We start from the raw sequence: 19,003 nt of genomic DNA on the forward strand, positions 1-19,003 counted from the left end.
TTTCTTGGTCTGAACTCCAAGGAACAAGATGGTTCCTCAAGTTCCCTTCACCTCCTTGCTTTCTAGCATCCTTTTGTGTTTTGTCTTTCTCTATTAGAGCAATTGCTTGAGAGCAGGGACTGTCTTTCTCTTTCTCATCTGTATTCTCCAGTACTTGGCACAGTACCTGGCACACAGTAGATGCTTAATAAATGTCTACTGTATTATTGAATTGAAAATTTCTCCTTACTTGGTCCTCAGGCAAATATCTTACTATGCTTGTGATATCTGTCTTTAAATCATCTCTCTCTCTCTCTCTCTCTCTCTCTCTCTCTCTCTCTCTCTCTCTCTCTCTCTCTCTCTCTCTCTCTCTCTCTTTCTCTCTCTCTCTGTCTCTCTCTCTGTCTCTCTCTGTCTGTCTTTCTCTCTCTCTCTCTCTCTCTCATCTATCAATCTATTTACATGGAGAAGCAGGGTTAGAACAAAAGTTAAATTTAAAGTAATATAATTTTTGAGAAAAGCTAGTAATTGACAGTTCTACTTTCTCAGGGTTTTGGAAAAGCTAGGATGTAACTAGGAAAAAAGAAAATCCCTTCCAAGAATCTATTCTAAGCCTAAGAAAAGTGTATTTTGGGCTTATTAGAGTGACCAAAGAAAATGCAAGGAAAAAAGGAGAAGATCAAAGGAAAGTGTCAAAAGAGAATGCACTATATTTACATAAATCTAGGGATGGAAGGGACCTTAAGAAAGCATTTAGTGTACCATATTTTGCAGATAAAGAAATTGAGACCTAAAGGAGCTAAGTGATTTGCCCAAGGACAAAACAGTATAAGTGGCAAAGTTGAGATTCAGTCTATGAGAATCAACATATTTTCTGAAACCCCAATTTCTCTCCTCTAGTTAGTTTCATGCAGCTGCTCCAAGGGAATTCCAGATGATCAATTCCCAGGCACAAATTCTTATTATATTTTTATTGTTGCTGTTGTTTTAAATATGGGCAGATATTGAAATGTTAGGGATTGTGGGAAAACAGTCTGAACTAAAACAGTGTTTAGTCAGAATCACAGTTCCATTGCTCAACATTTCTTTAACCTACTACCACCCACACCACACCACACACAAAACAATTAAAATTTTCATCTTCAAGGCCCAGGCTTTGGATCATTAAATCTGTGACTGATTTTGTGACTTGGAATTCAAATCTTCCCTTTTTAAAATAGGTAATACTAATGTTTCTTAGAACAAGAAAGATTGAATTTTTGTGAACTGCTGTGAGACTTTTTACCACTTGGGGAAACAGTGTGGATTTAATACATGATTAAAAATTTTTATTTAAAAAATAGGTGATAGAGTATCATATTTATCACACAGAATATATAAGCTGAATATCTTAAAATATTCATATACTCATTCCAATATAAGGGTAGATGTAAAATATAGGAAACCAGACAATATCCATAAGCAAAAGTTAATTTTAATTACAGATAGTTTTGTTGAACATAAAAAAATTGATGCTTTTGATAATTTAAGGGCAAATTGTACAAATGATGAAAACTTTAGTTTTCAAGATCTTTAAAACCTATGTTCATTAAGCTTGATATCGCTAACTTATACTTACTGAATATCCCCTATGATATTAGGGAAAGAAGAAAATGTTAACCATTATGAAATACCCCAAATTCCTATAATCTTGATAGCAAACTTTTCAAGTTTATTATCTAATGGTTAATATTGCTAGATTTTTATTTTTATTTTTATTCAGTTGGAAACAACAAATATGTTCTTGTGTTATAGCCCTCTATTTCAAATTCCCTTTTCACTAAAACTAATACTTCAGAAAAGGAGACAATGTTTTCATTAAGATTCCTTCATAAACACTTCCCAGCTGTGTGACCCTGGGCAAGCCACTTAGCCCCCATTGCCTAGCCCTTACCACTCTTCTGCCTCCAAGATGGAAGGTAAGTTTAAAAAAAGATTCCTTCATAAAAACATACAATAGAAGTTGATCAGGTGTGCAACATCAATGGACTGAATACTGTGCAACATCATCTCAGAATGAGATGCTCCAGTCTTTTCTTTTAGGAGAAGGTGTTTGAACCTATATGGCATTGTGAGGAGTCTACTTCAACATAAACAAGTAGGGAGATATTCATCACAACCACCAAAAAAGCAAAATTACTTCACATTGGAAAGAGTTCTAGCTTCAATAACAACAGCATGAATAAAACTGAGATGCTTAGGGGTAAGTAAAATTCTAGGGCTTATTGAAATGACTGTGCTGCCTATTTAGTGAGACATAAATTATGTAAAAATAACATTACATGCATGCTAATTCAAAAGGTGCCAAGAATCTCCACATTCCTACAAAAGATGCCTTTTCTTCTTCTTCTGATGAGAATGTCCATACTCTTAAGGGCCTATGCCAAGGGAAATAATTTTTATTTGAAGAATTTTCTCAGATGACTTTTCTCCTTCTATTCTTGGGTTTCCTCCAAGTCTTAGCTTAAAATCTAGCTTTCTCTTTCACTCTCCTTCTCTCACTCTCATTCACACTCACTTTTACTTGCAGTGCCTTCCCTCTGAAATGACGTAATTCACAGCATATATCTTCTCTGATCATAATTGCTTCTGTATTGTCTTCTCCATTATATGTGAACTCCTTGAGGGCAGGGACTCAGTTTTTGTCCCTTTGCATCCCTAGCACTTAGTACACAGTGAGAATTAAAAGCTCTTGTTGATTAAGTGATTTATTATTAGTTTCTATTAGTGACTTTTAGTCCTAATTATTCATAATTACCCCCTGCCCCTCACCTCTGTATATACACAAAGAACCAAATTCTCTTTTATCACACATCTTTTTGATAGAATATGCTGAAAGGGGAAAAATCACCTACTTAGAGAGTTATGTATAGATACTAGGAATATATTCAGCAAATGTAAAGAATATCTGCCCATGTGTGTTTAATAATAACAATTATTCAGTTGTTTATTAAAAAAGAGAAAGAGAAAGATAAACTGAAACTGTGAATCTCACATGCAAGATAATATCTGAAATGAGTTAAACGTTTCATCTGCCTTCCAGAAAAAAGATTTCTCAAACTAACTGGACATTGATGACATATGCTGAATGTACATTTTCAGCAAGCATTTCTTTAAAACACACACACACAGAGGCACGTACACACATGATCCTGAAGGCTCCAAAACTAAAGCTGCTTTAAAAATGAGCTCTAGTTCTAAAACCAAACACTATAGCAAAACTTCTTTATTGAGCTTTCAGGAAATTGTATCAAAGATCTTTCATTCTGGTTAGTAATATCTGTTAAATCAGGCCAGAAAAAAGACAACTCATGGGACCTACTGATTTTGGTCAAAATTGATTTTAGCAAAATGCTTGGCACACAATAGGCACTTAATTAATATTAGCTGACTAAGACTATTCCACCCAGTGTCCAAATAGACTGCTTCTCTGTCCCTTCTCAGTTTCACACTGCAGCAAAATGAAGTCCAGATGGTAAGTGCTGAAAAATAGATAACATCCAGTGACGGAAACATACTTATTATTCAGCAAACAAAAACCAGAAAGCAGAAACTCTGTTATGAATTCACTTCATTGTGTGTGTGTGTGTGTATATGTGCATGCTTAGACACAATTGGTCAATAGTCCAATCCAAATTGTAGTATTTGGACACTTCAGAAGGAAAGTCTAAAAATTTAGTTGGCTAATGAATATATTATTGAGGACATTATTATTTATTAGCTCACCTGGAATTTAATAGATATAAAACAGACTGAAATTACAATGCATATAAATTGTTGACTTGTTTACAACAAGAGGTTCTGATCTGGTGGGATGAAATAGGGGGAAAAAAGAGTTCAAAGGGTAAAATAAATACAAACCAACAATGCCCACGCTACTCACAGAAGCAGTGAACAAAAACTGAATTTTATATGTAGACTCTTAATCTTCAACCCCTAGTCCAAAGGATGCATACAATGCACTTCAGACAAGAAAGATGAAGGAGTACCTACTGGCTAGACCTTGTGTAAACTTACCAAATCCCTCTGTTCTCCTTCTTTTGGAGTAAGAATTACAGACAGCAAAATGGTTCCCAGGTCATGATCAGGATGATGTGGGTCTTTCAGGGTGAGAGTCACATCTGTTGGTCTAGGAGACAACAACAATGTTTGGTATTTACATAGTGCTTTAGAGTCTGTGAAGTGTTTTACATATTTTATTTCATTGAACCTCACAATAATATTTTGAGATGGGGAGTGCAGGTAAAATTTTCTCCATTTTACAAATGAGAAAACTGAGGCTAAAAAAAAGTAAGTGACTTGCCCACAGTCACAGAGATATTACATATCATCGGTAAGGATTTGATCCTAAATCTCTCTAATTCCACATCTAGTATTTCATTGTTTAAAATGAAGCTGTCCATATCTAAAACTTTTAGAATATAAAATTCACTTGGTAGAGTGTACTAAGTTTTAAGGGATATTTTCTTTTCAGTCTTACTAATTCAAACTTATGTTATGGATGCTGAAAGTGTATGTTGGATGGAATCAGTGATTTAATCACCACAATTATTCTATTATAATATTAAATTTTAATTATAATAATTAATTTATGTATTTTATATAATCATGTGTTGTATAATTATATATTCTATATTTATATATTATTATAGATAATTATTAATCACCACAATTATTTAACCTATATAGACTATAACTCTTCCAGACCACAGTAAAGAGTCTTTGAGAGTTGCTGTGAACAAAATTATTAATGTCCCTGGAACCAACCCTGCTGTTGAGCTTCTCTAAATTTAGCAAGACTGATTTTCAAATAATAAGCATATCATTGTTCATCACCATGCCATGCTAAAAGCCTTCCCAATTTGATATGACCTAAAGAATACAGAGTCACCCCCATGCTATAAGGCATCTGAGTAGGGTTTTCCTTGAGTTCTTAATGCTCCTCATGGGAATGAGACCATATAAAGAGAATTCTCCTACTGCTGCCCTCCTCCTTTTTGTTTTAATAAATTAAAGTACACTTATTTTATGGAGAAATTTCTTTTGGAAGGACACAGGTCAGTGAATGTACCTATGGATGAATTGACTAGCTGTCAGAAATATTTTCCCTCCTTTCTGTAATTCATGAGCTTAGCAAGAGGAAATACATGAAATGAAAATATAAGAAATACATCAAAGAATTTAGACTAGATGACCCCTAAGGTTTTTCCTATCATCCCCAAATTTGTAGTTTAACTCAGTCACCCAGCATTTATTAAACACTTACTGTTAAGTGCTAAGGACTAAAGACACAAAGGCAAAAAACAACCCCTGCTCTCAGGGTATTCAATATCTAATGAACAAAATCAAGCAGAAAAACAAAACAAAACACAGTATTTTCTGATGTTCTGTTTATACAATGGAATGGGCTCCTTCTCAGGTTAATATTGAACATTTGCCATAAGTTTTATGACCTATGTCCTCTAGATATTTTTCAAGCTTTTTGAAATAATCTCAGTCTGTTATAATTTCAGGATGTTATAGTAGAAAAATTGTGGCACTAAGTGTCAGAAGAACTGAGTCCCAGCACTTCCACCTTCCAGCTAAATAAACTTTGATAGATCATTGAACCTGCTTGGGGTTCCAATGACTGGATGTGGAACTTCTCAGGAGGAAAAACAGCTTCTTACATTTTATAGAAAGATTGTTGGCATTCACCCATGCAACAAGGATACGGAATTAAAATCAACAAAGGAACATGTGAGGGTGGTGGAACCTTGTGGAAGGATATGGAAGTGAAAAGAGGTCCACCTAGTACAAACCATCAAGGGAAGGAGGTCTGTCTTCCAAAGGAAAAACATTTTTGATGTGAAAGAGGGCCTCTGGAAACTTGTTAAAACTGAGGACTGCTACCTATTACAGTGATCCTTGTCAGGAAAAAAGAGGGGGAAATGATTCTCAGAAAGAACTTGAAAATATTCTTAAGGAGTCCTAAAGAAATGCAAAGACCTTATAGGCCCTGGTGATGTTCCCATGACAGCCGTTGATTAAAGGTAAGGACCTCTGAAGTTAAAACACAGAGAAAGTGAATGTGTGGTAAAGAAATTGGGTGTTTGTGAACTGAATTTGGCTTTCTGAACTGGATTCATGACTAGAGATAGAATGAATTGAGTACTGGTAGAAAAGAATAAAAGTTTTAAGCTGAAAAGATATGGAGAGAGAGAAAAATTGCTCAGAAACAGGCAGCTAAAGACCAACATTCAAGGAGTTTTGTAATTCATAAGTGAAAGTGAAGAGAGACAGGAATGATGCTGAAGGACTTGAATAATCCATATATCAATTCATAAGGTAAGTGTAATAAACAAATGAGCCAGAAAAGCATTCATGAAGAACTTCTGTGCAAAGCACTGTTAAATAATGGGACTACAAATGAAAAGCATCTAGGATAAGAAAGGAAGTTAAAAATAGAAGAGTTAGAAAGTCTCTGCTTTCAAAGAGCTCATATTCTAAAGTGGGGTGATTACACATATAATGAGGTACAGGGAAGAAGGAAAGGTACAGTGAGCGATTTATAGACTGTGGTGGCAAGGAAGATACTAATGCACGTTCCTTAGAGGTGTTTCCTTTGATAAAAACCAAATCTGCTTCTCATCACCATTTGATAGTGTTAATGACTTTGGTGGCTAGAATCTTTTTTTCTGAGCTTTTGGTAGCTAGCACGACTAAGTAAAAGTAATCTCTTATACATGTATCACTGAGGTTTTGTAAATTAAAATTTATGACTAGAATATACAAATGGAATAGCAGCACCTTAATAAAAAGGAACAGATTACATAGGAAAAGGCAGGTGGCATCATATATCAAAAAGATATTCATATGCCTAAAAATTTAATGAGGGGACATTTTGGAGAATATTTGTGTAAGGACCAAAGGAGAGAGAAATAGCAATATGACAACAACCATACATTAGAGACCATTGGGCAAAGAGAAGAATGATAAATTCTTGACATGGTTTCCATAAGTGGCAATGAAGTAAGATTATATTTGTGAGGGGGAGACTTCAACTACAAGAATGCTTCTGTTAAAAAGTAAAGCTATTTTTGAATTTCTAATTTGCTTTAAATTAAATTTGCTTTAAATCTTTAAAAGGTAGAAGATAAGGCAGGGATTTTTGTTCTTGTATGTTCCTGCATTAACTTTGAGCAAAAGCTTTTCAAATTCATGTAATCCCCAAGTTATATATTTTAGCTTTTGGAAAGGTCTCTATCGCCTTGTTTGATTATTCCTCCCATATAAGTGAGAAGTACATGACTTTTTCTAATTTTTAAAAAAAATATGATTTATAATACTGAAGTTATATATCCATTTGGAATTTATTGTAAAATATGGTGTAATATTTTGATCTAAATCTAATTTCTGTCAAATTGATTTTCAGTTTTCTCAGTACCTACCTAATAAGGATCTATTTTCTAAGTCATTTAGTGAATAGATAATTTTCAAAAGAGAAAACACAAATTGTTAACAATTATTTGAAAAACATTCAACTTTACTATTAATCAAAGAGATGCAAATTAAAATAAATTTTAAATTAAAGTAGCATAAAGCTACTAAACAGGCAAACATAAATGAAAGAAGAAATTCAAAACAAGCAAGGTTTTGGAGAAACAGACATTGCTGGTGGAACTACAAAGTTGTAGAATATTTTTAGAGAGCAATCAGTTGGAACATATCAAAAATGATACGAATGACTATGTGTCCAAGATTTCCACTGTGGGAATGTATTGTGAAAGTGTTATCAAAGGAATGCCTAAGCACATTGTGACATATGATTGTGATAGAATACTATTATGCAGCAAGAAATGATGAATAGGCTAATTTTGGAAAAACAGAAATATCTACATGAAATTATGAAGAGTGAAATGAGTAGAACCAAGTGGACATTATATACAGCAACAGAAATATTGTTTGAAGATTGACTTGTCTATGTTCATCTCCAAAGAAATATATAAGTAGAAATAAGTAAGACATAGTTTTTTATATATGTATATATATATTTTTTGGTCAAATGATGCTATCTGTAAAGGGGAGAGGAATAACTTGGGCATTTCAATATAACATAAATTGATTAATAAAAACAACAACAAAACTATTTGAACAAATATTTTTGTAGCAGTACAATATATAATTACAAAAAAAGTTGGAAGAATATAAATGTCTTACACTATGGGAATGGTTAGAAATATAATGCTTCATCAATGTAAGGTAATACTCTAATGCAATTAATATAAGTAAGTATGAGGTATATAAAGGAATCTGCAAAAAGAAAATCAGAAGAATGGATTATTCTATAAGATTAAAGCAAATGAGGAATGAACAAATTGTTTTGATGAAAACTTGGAGACAATAATGGAACCATGGTTGTTATACTAAAACTAATTTAAATATAGTTATCAAGTTTAGTTGATTACATTGATGCTCAAATTAAACTGTTAACAAACTATTTTTAAAGGAATAACTAATATTGAAAGGTTATCACTGTCACTTTAAATTATGTGATTGTCAAGGAAAGAAATGCTAGACAGGGTGACAGGTTTTCTAGATTTGGAGAGAAAACATTTTAGAGTTCAGAGATCTTATAGATGGTATTCCATGACCTGAGATTTGAAAAAGGAAATTGTTTAAAGTGGAATGAGAGACTTCCTACAATGACATTTTAGTGATGTGGTAGTAATTTATGTGTATGAGAAAGGAAAAGAAAAATATAGAAAAAATATTAAAATGACTACATCAAAATGCTCATTAAAGAAGTCAGATTTTAAAAGGACATGCATATAAAGCGATGGAAGTAAATAAATAAAGAGATGAATGAAGAAGCATTTTTGTGTCAAGAACTGCGAAAAGCACTGTAGATACAATTGTAAAAGTGAGACATTCACTGATCTCAAGGAGCTCACACTTTAATTGCTGGAAGCAACATACAAATAGATAAATAAATATTAATTGACTGTCTGAGGAGCATAGGATATAAAACAGGTAAAAAGTGCTTTGCATACCTTAAAGTACCATAGAAATGTAAGCTATCATTTTTTAAAAGAAAATCTCAGTGACATATACATGACATGAAGATAACACCTAAAAGGAAGCAGGTTAGAAGAGGGAATGTATGAAGATTGGAGAAGGATAGCTGGGTGGGAAATGGTGAGATGGCTGCCCTGGGTTTACTCTTTATTTATTATTTATTTTTAAAACCCATACCTTCTGTCTTAGAACCAATACTGTTTATTGGTTATAAACAGAATGAGAGCTCAAGGGTAGGCAATGAGGGTTAAGTGACTTGGAAGTGACTAAGGTCAGAATTGAACCCAGGACCTCTCATCTCTAATATACTGAGCCACCTAGGTGTCCCCTGGGTGCACTCATTAAATGCAGGATCTGCAAGGAACCCTCCATTGAACACTTCTACCTGCTCAGATAAGAGGGAGAGAAGACTGTGAGGGGTTGAGGCTGGGATACTAAGGAGGTGTGAGTTTCAGGATTGATGTGATCTAGTAAGATGATGAGATTCTGGGGAACAAAATGAAATCCAGACCATTGCACAGGCATGAGGCAGAGGAAAATGGAAGTTTGTAAGACTTTCCTTGTGATTTTATTCACATTTGTTCCCTGGACACTTCTCTGTATACCAGTAATAGCCAATGAAAAGGCAGAAAGAATCAATCATTTGGAGGAGGAGGAGGAGGAGGAGGAGAAGGAGGAGGAGGAGGAGAAGGAGGAGGAGGAGGAGAAGGAGGAGGAGGAGGAAAAGGAGAAGAAGAAGAAAAAAGACACCATATCCTGGGGACTGACTCTCTACTTTGTGAAAGATTCAATTGAAAAAATCAACAGTAGCCCTCAAGAAGAGGCTACATCTGAGTCTAAGGCAAACAATATCCATTTCTTTCATTCACTCCCTTCCACCCCATCTCACATATACTTAATTCTCCAAATGCTCTCTATTCTCACTTCCATCTCTAATCAAGGCCAAACTAAAGTGCCACCTCCTAGAGCAGGTTAATCCTGATTTTCAAAGTTACTAAAGACTTGCCTCCACCAAAATTATATTGTCTTTACTTCATCTATTTTTATTTTTACTTAGATGTGTACATGCTGTTTCCTCAGCAAAGTGATGTAAGTTGCTTGAGGGCTGGGGATTTTTTTTGGTCTTTTTTATCTCTAATAACACTGCCTGGAATATAGCAGAGGCTTAATAAGTGAATGAATGAAGGAAAAAGTAAGAAAATAAAAATCAATAAACAACTAACAGTTTTTTCTTCCTTTCTCCACTCATTTTTTTCTCTCGAGATTTTTTCAATTGTTTAGGTTTTAGAGAGTATAAGAAATATTTGTGCATTGTTGTGAGACCAAATGATTGAATATTCTCCAGTGAAAAGAATAGTTTGAACATGAAAAAATGCCTGAAATTCTAGTTTCTTTAGAATTCAGTCATCATGATCATATACTATATATGTCTTAGTTATATTTTATGGAAAATTAGTCAAGGGGAAGCCTTTTATGTATGCAAATAGCTGAATATATTTTACTTATTTTTTTGGCTTATATTTGTGCCTGTTCATCATACATATGATTTTTGGTCTTGAATCCCAGGTGAGACTCATAGAAAACAATAGGAGTAAGTATTCTGAAAGTATGCATTCATAAGATCCCACACACATACTTGTAAGTATTTATGCGTTTCTGAATCCATGTGCCTTTGTCTTTATCCTTATTAAATGTCATCTTATTCAGTTCTGCTCAATAGACTAGCCAGACAGATCTTTTGAGATCTTGATTCTGGCATCCAATTTATGAATTATAGTCTTCTAACTTAGTATCATCTTATTTGATAAGCACATCATTTAAACTTCTATTTGACACTGATAAACATGTTAAACAGTAGAGAGTTTGAGCAAGGGCATTGCACTAAAGACCTTCATCCATCAAACTATTATTGAGACATTGTGGTAAAAAAAAAAAGCACTGGATTTTGGGTAAGAGGACTTGGATTGGAACCCTAGATCTGCTGCTTAGTATTTGAGTGACCTTGGGAAGGGACTAACTTTTCTAAGCTATGATTTCTTTATCTCTGAAATGAATGGCTTGAACAAGATAGCATCTGAAGTTCCTTCCACCTTTAACTCCACAATTTTGACATCCTATGAATAAATGGAACTGGTATAACAATGGGATCATAGAGCTTGTAGGAAGCTCAGAGGACTTGGAGTCTAATATCTATCACTTTATAGATGAGGAACCTGAGGCCTGAAGGAGTTATGTGATTTGCCTAAGATGACCTTTGTACAAGGAACAGAGGAAGATTTCAGTCACTTATGAAAAGTAAATATTAGATTGTCCTTTGTCCCCCCAAAAACCTTTTGATTTTAAAGCTCAGAGTTTGATTTTAGGGCTGAAGCTTAAGTTGTCTCTTCCAAGGCTGTTGGTTCCTCCCTTCTTTTGTCTGAATCTTTTGTCTTTATTAGACATGATAAAATTATGAACCTAAGCAACCGCCTGACCAACTGGAAGGGATAACATAATTCAGTCAATGTCATGTTGAGAAAAATACAAGTAGACTATGTAGTCACATAGTGGGGAGGAAGAGAATATTATGCTGTCTGAAAAACTTACCACTTCCTAGGAGGAAGTTTCCTGAGTTCCAATGAGACATTGGATCTTAGGATGTCTTGGGGAGGACCTAGATGATGATGTCAGAAGGGGTATAATGATCTGCAATGCAGGAAATGGAGGTCTCTCTCTCTCTTGAAAGAGTAGATCCAACTGCTAGAGCTTGATCCTGCTCTTTTCTGGCCATTCAGGTTTCCCACCCAACTGCAACTTCTGTGGATCCCAGACTGCAGGGAGTCCATGACTAGTTAGACTGTAGAGAGTGGTTGATTTTTTTCAGGCAAGAAAACCATTTATTGATTAGGCTATAAATACCCAACAAATTAATTGATCAAAAATCTCTCTAATTGATCAAAGACTAAAAGATTCCACATTATGGATCATTTAATTTTCTAAATTATTTACTAAGTCTTCCTTGAGACATCTTGAGACATTTCTAATTGTCAAATAGCCAATGAGGAGATGGTCCATTATTTTCTCAGTTTCTTCCTGATTCCTTGGTTGATGATGGAGAATCACATGCCCAGTCCTATGATTCCAGAATCTAGAAGTTCTGTCTGCTTGGGAGGGACTTTGATGAATACTTTTAATGCAAGATTCAAGAGTCCTATCCTGCTATTCACAAATATCTCAGGCCTAAGATGGTTTTTATTTACCAGGAAAGATAGAACTCCTAACCTCACTTTTCTAAAACCTACAAAGGAAAATACTTTTAGGGTCAGACATCCTTTGAATTTGCTATGAGTAAAGAGATTCAAGAGACAAATCAGAGCCTTGATTTAAAGCTCAAGAATAGAAATAATTCAATATGTTAGAAACAGAATGTTTAGTTTTTAATAAGTTAATATTTATAAATAAAAATTACAGCTAGCACAAGTCAATAAACTTTTCTAAGCACCTACTCTGTACAAGGGCTGTGCTGAGGATACAAAATAAAAAGCAAAAGAAATGCTTTATCTTTAAGAAGTTCAAAATCAAATATATAGGATAAATAGGAAATAATCCATATAGAAAAGTAAAGAGGATCTGGGAAAGGCTTGCTGTAGAAAATGGTGCTTTAGTTGGGGCTTCAAGGAAGTCAATGCCAAGTTGAGGAGAAACATTCCAGGCATGGGGGATAGCCAGAGAAAATGCTTGGAGACCAGAGATGGTATACCTGGTTCATGGAATAACAAGGAGATCAGCACACTAAATAGAAGGTGTGACTGGAGTAATATATCAGAAGAATAGAAAGGTAGGAAAAGGTCCCATCACGAAGGACTTAGAACATCCAGCAGAGAATTTTGCATTTACTCCTGGAGAAGATAGGAAAAATCACTTTGGAGGGTAGATTGGGGTAGGGTGAGAGATCCTATTTCCTGCAGCAGCAAATACAAAATGCTCAGTTTGGTAAACAAAGCCCTTCATAATCTATCTACCTGTTATCTTTCCACTCTTCTGATACTTTATTCCAAACATTTTCTCTTCTATCCATTGACCCTGGCCTCTTCCCTATTCTATAAAAAGGACACTCAATTTCCTACCTCCTGGCATTTTCTTTGGCTGTTCTCCATGACTGGAATGTTCTCCCTCCTCAGCTCCAATTCTACCTGCATCTTCTCCTGAATTCTTCCAGGTACGCATGGCTGAACTTTTCCAGCTACCCTTCCTCAGAAAGTCTGTCTAATCTTTGGGTGTCTGATCTGGTCTACTTCACTTCTTGATGAACTTTCAGATTGTCCTTCAGTGTCAAAAGCACTTTGAAAGGGACACTACACTTTACAGATATAACTAGTGTGCCAATCCTTTTTATAACATTCCTTTATATGGAAGTTGGCAATGACTTCTATGTTAGACTTTTGTGAACTTTGTTAAAGTGGTAGAGTGGTTGAGCTTTTGAAGCAAAATTCACAAGTTTTCTTTTCTTTTTAAAATTATTTTTATTCTGAATTTAATGGATTTTAGTAGAATGAATATTTGCATTTACAGAGTCAAACAATTTTTTTAAATGAGGTTTGTTCATGAAACTATTGGTCTCTGTTATGAACACATATATACATACATATGCTTTTCTTTTTATGGATTTAATGAAATCAATTTCTAGTTTTTAAGACTATTATGCTGGCCTGGCCTTCCATTCTTTCCTTGCTAATAAAAAACCAAACTCACCTTTTTGCCTACTTTTCTTTCTTTTTCTTGTTATTTTACCAATATTTCCCTTTGTTCTCCATTAGGGGAAAAAAGAAAAGAAGAACAAAACCCTTTAAAAAATAAACACAGTCAAGGAAAAACAGATAGTTTCATCCACTGTCCACACTGGCTGCTTATGTCTCATTCAGTATCTTGAATTCATCACTTTTCTGTCAAGAGGCTGGTAACAAGAAGCTTCATTTGCTAAACCATGGGTATAATGGTGAAATAGTTTTGCTGTTTAAGAGATTTTGTGACTACAATAGAACTGTACCTTTTTAACTCCAATAGTGTGAGATCCAAAAAAGCTGAACCCATAAAATCATCCTGTAGTCCAAAGTCATAATCAAATACCTGTAATACAAAAGACATAATGCTTTGTTATGTGTTATTCCAAAAACAAGGTAGAAGCTTTGTGTGAATATCTAATCAGGAAAAAATAAGGCTAGTAACTTGTATCACTCACTGCAGTTCTGGTTCTGAAATGATCTGAGGTATATTTAGTTACTTTGAAGCCGGTCAGATAATTCTCAAAAGAAAATGCCTTTCCTTTCATTTAAAGAAATGTATACTATACAACACTCTAATGAGTAAACTTTTCCTTAAATTAATCAATGATTATGTATCATTGCAATGAAAAGTTGAAGAACATTGGTCTCTATTAGGCATTCCTGTGGGTTTCCCTCCTCTAATCCCTCATTTAAGTAGATACGCTGGGGATGGAAAAGTATAATTATGTATCAATATGCTGGTATGAAATTCAGCAAGTCTGCCCTCTACATAGGACTATTGTCAGCAAAAAATGAGATAATGAGTTCAATTTTCCCATATTTTAAAGTGCATTTAGGTTCCATCTTTTAGGATGGCAGGAGCAAAGGTGTGGTAAATACACACAAATATGAGAAAATGGAGCTATTACATGTGAAAGCACTTTGAAAAGTTTTTTTTTAAAGTAGAATAAAAATGTGAGATTGTAGCAGTGTCATCAACAATAATAAAACACAAACAATAAGAGAGAGTGTAGGTTTGCTATATGGGCATACCTCAATTTTTCTCTTTGCTAGAAAAAATTTATTTTAAAAACATTTGCTCAAAATATGATTAAATTACCAAATATCACTTTCTCAAGCCCTACTATATTACTCAAAATAGGTTTTAATCATTCAGTAAGTCAACTTGTCAAAGATTGGATTAGAATTTCAAGATTCTGATGTCTATATCTTTCACTCAATTTCCATAAAATAGTCCCTGATGGGAAAAGTAGTGAATGCCAAAAGTTGCTAAAATTAATTTATGTGATGATTATGTTATTCCAAAAAAGGGTTAAAGTGTCAGGAAGAAGTTTTTAACTCCTCTCTAGTATTATACACTATTTCTTTTAGCCATTTACTGTTGATCAGTGGCATCTAACCAGAGGAGCAAAGTATAAGCTGTGGGAATTAAAAACTAAAAAGGGTAGCACCATTTAATAGGCTAACAAAGATTCCCTAGAACACAAAGCAAAATTGCTTATTAAAGCAATAAAAATGTATGAATAAATGAATAAAACGTTTATTAAGGACTTTCTGAATGCAAAGCACTATGCTAAATGTTGAGATGAATCAAAAAGTAAGACAATCCCTAATCTCAAGAAGCTCACATTGTAATGACCAGACAGAACATATGGAAGATTTCAGCTGCAAGTCAGATGGAAAAGCTGCATATCCCTAAAGTTCTGCAGTAAAGAAGAAGCTACTTCTTCCTTAATGACATTCCTACTGATGGTGAACTATTTTTTGTTCTCACACTGAGCCATTTGACAGAGCCAGGGACTTTGGTGGCAATACCTTTGTTTTGGGGGGTATTCAATAAATGTAGGTACAGCACCTGTAGGAGCAATCGTCAGACTGCAATCTCATAATGGGTTGCTGTCTAGGACGATAGCTATGGGTGTTGGACTGCAAGTACTACTATTATTGAGACCCTGTTTGCCTCAACTTACTCCATTGTAAAATGGGGATAGTTAATAGCAAAAAAAATGTGCAGTGCTAAGTATTGAGGCTATAAATAAAAAAAAGAAAAATAATTTTTGCCCTCAAAGAGCTTATAATCCAATGGAGGGAAAGACAATACACACAAAAAGCTGAAAGTGGGGGCATTATGGGGGCCCCTAGAGTGGTGATATGATAGAATCAAAACCAGGTAGAGCAACAAATGAAAAATGAAGAGATTATAAGAATAACAATAGTACCTACCTAACAGAGTCATTATGAGGATTAAATGATACTAACAAAATTTATAACAGTGCCTGGCACTTCCCTCCCTTCAGGGATGTGCTTCCATTTGGAATTGCAGAGAAAATTTGAAATATCCTTTTCTCTATTTTAATCAAGTAGGTTTTTATCTAGAGAACAGTGAGTTCCTTTCATTTTCTTACCTGGTTTCTTAGATGAACCAACTCCTACTAAAATGACCCACAAATAAAAACACAATTTAACAAAGTTGAAAAAATTTCTTTGAAAATGCAACAGCTTCAGGCATTAAGAGAGTGAGAATGAGGGAAGAAATGGCTCTAATTTCAGCCACTGATCTTAACAGATGTATATTGCTGCCACAGGTTGGGTTGGGTATGAGGAGATCCATATAAATCCTTCAGCATCACTGGAAGAAAAACCCAATATAGGTGCCCTTCTGAGGGTGGCAAAGTTGTGATCTGAGTAAGTAAAAGGTCATATTATTATAGTTTGATTGGAAATTGCTATTTGTTCTAAAGTATATGGAGGTTTTTCTTTTATAAAACAAACAACATGATATACATTAATACAATCAAACATTAAATGAGAACTCTGTGTAGAATACTGTACTGGTCTCTGGAAGAGATCCAGTCACACAGTTTATGTCCTCAAAGAATTTTTAGTCTAGTGTTTAACCAGAGATGTTGGGCTAGAAGGGAAATGATATGGAAAGGAGAAAAGAAACTAACAGTCATTCAGTCAATTATCTTTTATAAAGTACCAACTATGCATCAGTGGGAAGCTTGGTGGAGCAATGGATAGAGTGCCAAGCTTGAAGTCAAGAAGTCTCATGTCCCTGAGTTCAAAAAAGGACTTTGGACATTAGCTGTGAAACCCTGGGCAATCCATTTGACCTTTTTTGCCTCAAAATAAATTAGAGGATGAAATAGCAAACCACTCTAGTATCTTTGCTAAGAAGACCCCAAGTGGAGTCACAGAGAATCTGACATAACTGAAAGGACTGAAAAACAAACTTATGGATAGTGAGATTATTAAGTGCATAGAACACAGACCTAAAGACAGGAAGCTCTGAGTTCAAATACAGCCTCAGATAATTATTAGTTGTGCAACCTCAGGCAAATCACTTAACCTCTCTTTGCCTTAATTCACTGAAGAAGGAAATTTCAGATCATTCCAATATCTTTGCCAAGAAAACTCCATGGTCAGCATTTGTCAAGAAAATTCCACAGTCCACAGGATTATGGAGAGTCTGACATGACTCAACAATATCAAACATTATGTTAATTGATAGGAATACACAGAAGGGAAAAAGACAATCCTTCCTTTCGTCCTAATGGGGGATATGGTGTACAAACAACTAAGAAGGACCACACCATTAACTGGAAATAATCAAGAGATCATAGGCACTAGAATTAAGGAAGGATCAGAAAAGGCTTCCTGTAGAAGGCAGGATTTTAGCTGAGAATCAAAGGAAACCAGGGAAGTCAGTACATAGAGATGAATTCCAGACATGTGGTATGGCCAATGAAAATGCCCAGATTTGATATATTATATATAATATGTATATGTAACAAATATATATTAATCAATAATTGAGTAGATGTAATATATAATATTACATGGAATTCACTCTTAAGCAAAGTTATAAACAAAGCTTTGGGAAGAGGAAAAGCTCACCTCTGAGTTAGGGACCAGCTTAAGTAAAAGCATAGGGGAATCAAGTAGAGAGCTGGTTAATTTGGTTATTCTATAGAGCGAGTAGAGGGAAATGATATGAAATAAAACTGGAAAGATTAGCCAGAGGATTACAGATTAAGAGATGGAAGAGACCTTAGAAGTCAGTAATTCAGGCTAGGGTTAACCCCTCACCTCAGTTTTATAGATAAAGAAAGCAAGGTCTAGAGAGGTTAAGAGTTTGTCCTAAGTGGTACAGGAGGGAAAAATAACTCAGCAGAAATAAGAATTAAATTCAGATTCTCTGATTCCAAATCCAGCACTTTTACTCCTATACCACAGGTTACCATGTATAAGGTCTTGAATATCAAGTTTGAATTTTTGTCAGTGTTGGTAATAGAGAATCATTGAATATATTTGAGCAAAGAAATGATTGCATCAGAGCAATAAAAAATTATTGTGTCAGTGGTATGAAAGATGAATTTAAGGCAGCAGAATAGAGATATTAAGGAGACTGTGATCTATTAAGAGTCTAAAGCAATATAACAGGCAAATGGTAATGAAGACTGCATAAGTGGAAATTTTGTATCTTTTCAACTACATCCCCCAAAATTTCTTTTAGTATTTCCCCAAATTCTCTTTAATCTTTCTACCATGTTTATGTGGTCATGCTTGTATATAGTTTGGTGTCTCTGTCCTATTTGCTCTCTTCTTTCAGAGCAGTCTGGGTGATTTAGGTAGCTTTTACTCTAGTTGTTATTAATAATACTTTATAAAAATATAATACTTTAGTTATTACATATTAATTAAAAAACCCACCAGACCTATACAAAAGTGGTGGTAAAAGGGCAAGAAAGAGACATTACAGAAATGCTATTGGGATAATAGTGGCAGAATATGGTAAACAGTTGTCAGCTGTACTAGCAAAGAAAGTAGCCAAAATATCAAAATAATAAATCCTTGAAATATTAAAGACATAAAGAAAAGAAAAAAGAAAGAGTAAAAAACAATTTCCAAACTATAAAGACATGAGAGATGAATTAAATAGTTGTGCCACAGACATAAAGAATGAAGACAGAAGGATAAAAGAGTTTAGGGGAAAAGATACTGCACTCAGTTTTTGGACATGCTGAATTTAAATTGGTGGAGAGATATCTGGTTGAAAATATTCTCTATTCATTTGGGTATGTGATTTTAGAGCTTGGAAAAGAAAGATCAAGATTCTAGATACAGGACTGTAGATCATTTACATAAAGGTGGTAGTTCAA

The 19,003-nt window shown here is 34.4% G+C and overlaps 1 protein-coding gene across 11 annotated transcripts in view; it reads right to left on the bottom strand.

Moving 5' to 3' along the window:
- Positions 1 to 19,003, bottom strand: part of MCTP1 (multiple C2 and transmembrane domain containing 1) — a 774,261-nt gene that overhangs the window by 325,160 nt on the left and 430,098 nt on the right. For all 11 annotated transcript variants that reach the window (XM_056820811.1, XM_056820808.1, XM_056820812.1 and 8 more), the window contains exons 4-5: positions 14,102 to 14,181; positions 4,036 to 4,147 (exon numbers count right to left, since the gene is read on the bottom strand). In XM_056820811.1, coding sequence (XP_056676789.1) covers positions 4,036 to 4,147; positions 14,102 to 14,181 — 192 coding nt within the window. The remainder of the gene's footprint in view (positions 1 to 4,035; positions 4,148 to 14,101; positions 14,182 to 19,003) is intronic.

Source organism: Monodelphis domestica, chromosome 3 (genome assembly GCF_027887165.1).
Source record: "Monodelphis domestica isolate mMonDom1 chromosome 3, mMonDom1.pri, whole genome shotgun sequence".
Lineage (NCBI taxonomy): Eukaryota > Metazoa > Chordata > Mammalia > Didelphimorphia > Didelphidae > Monodelphis > Monodelphis domestica.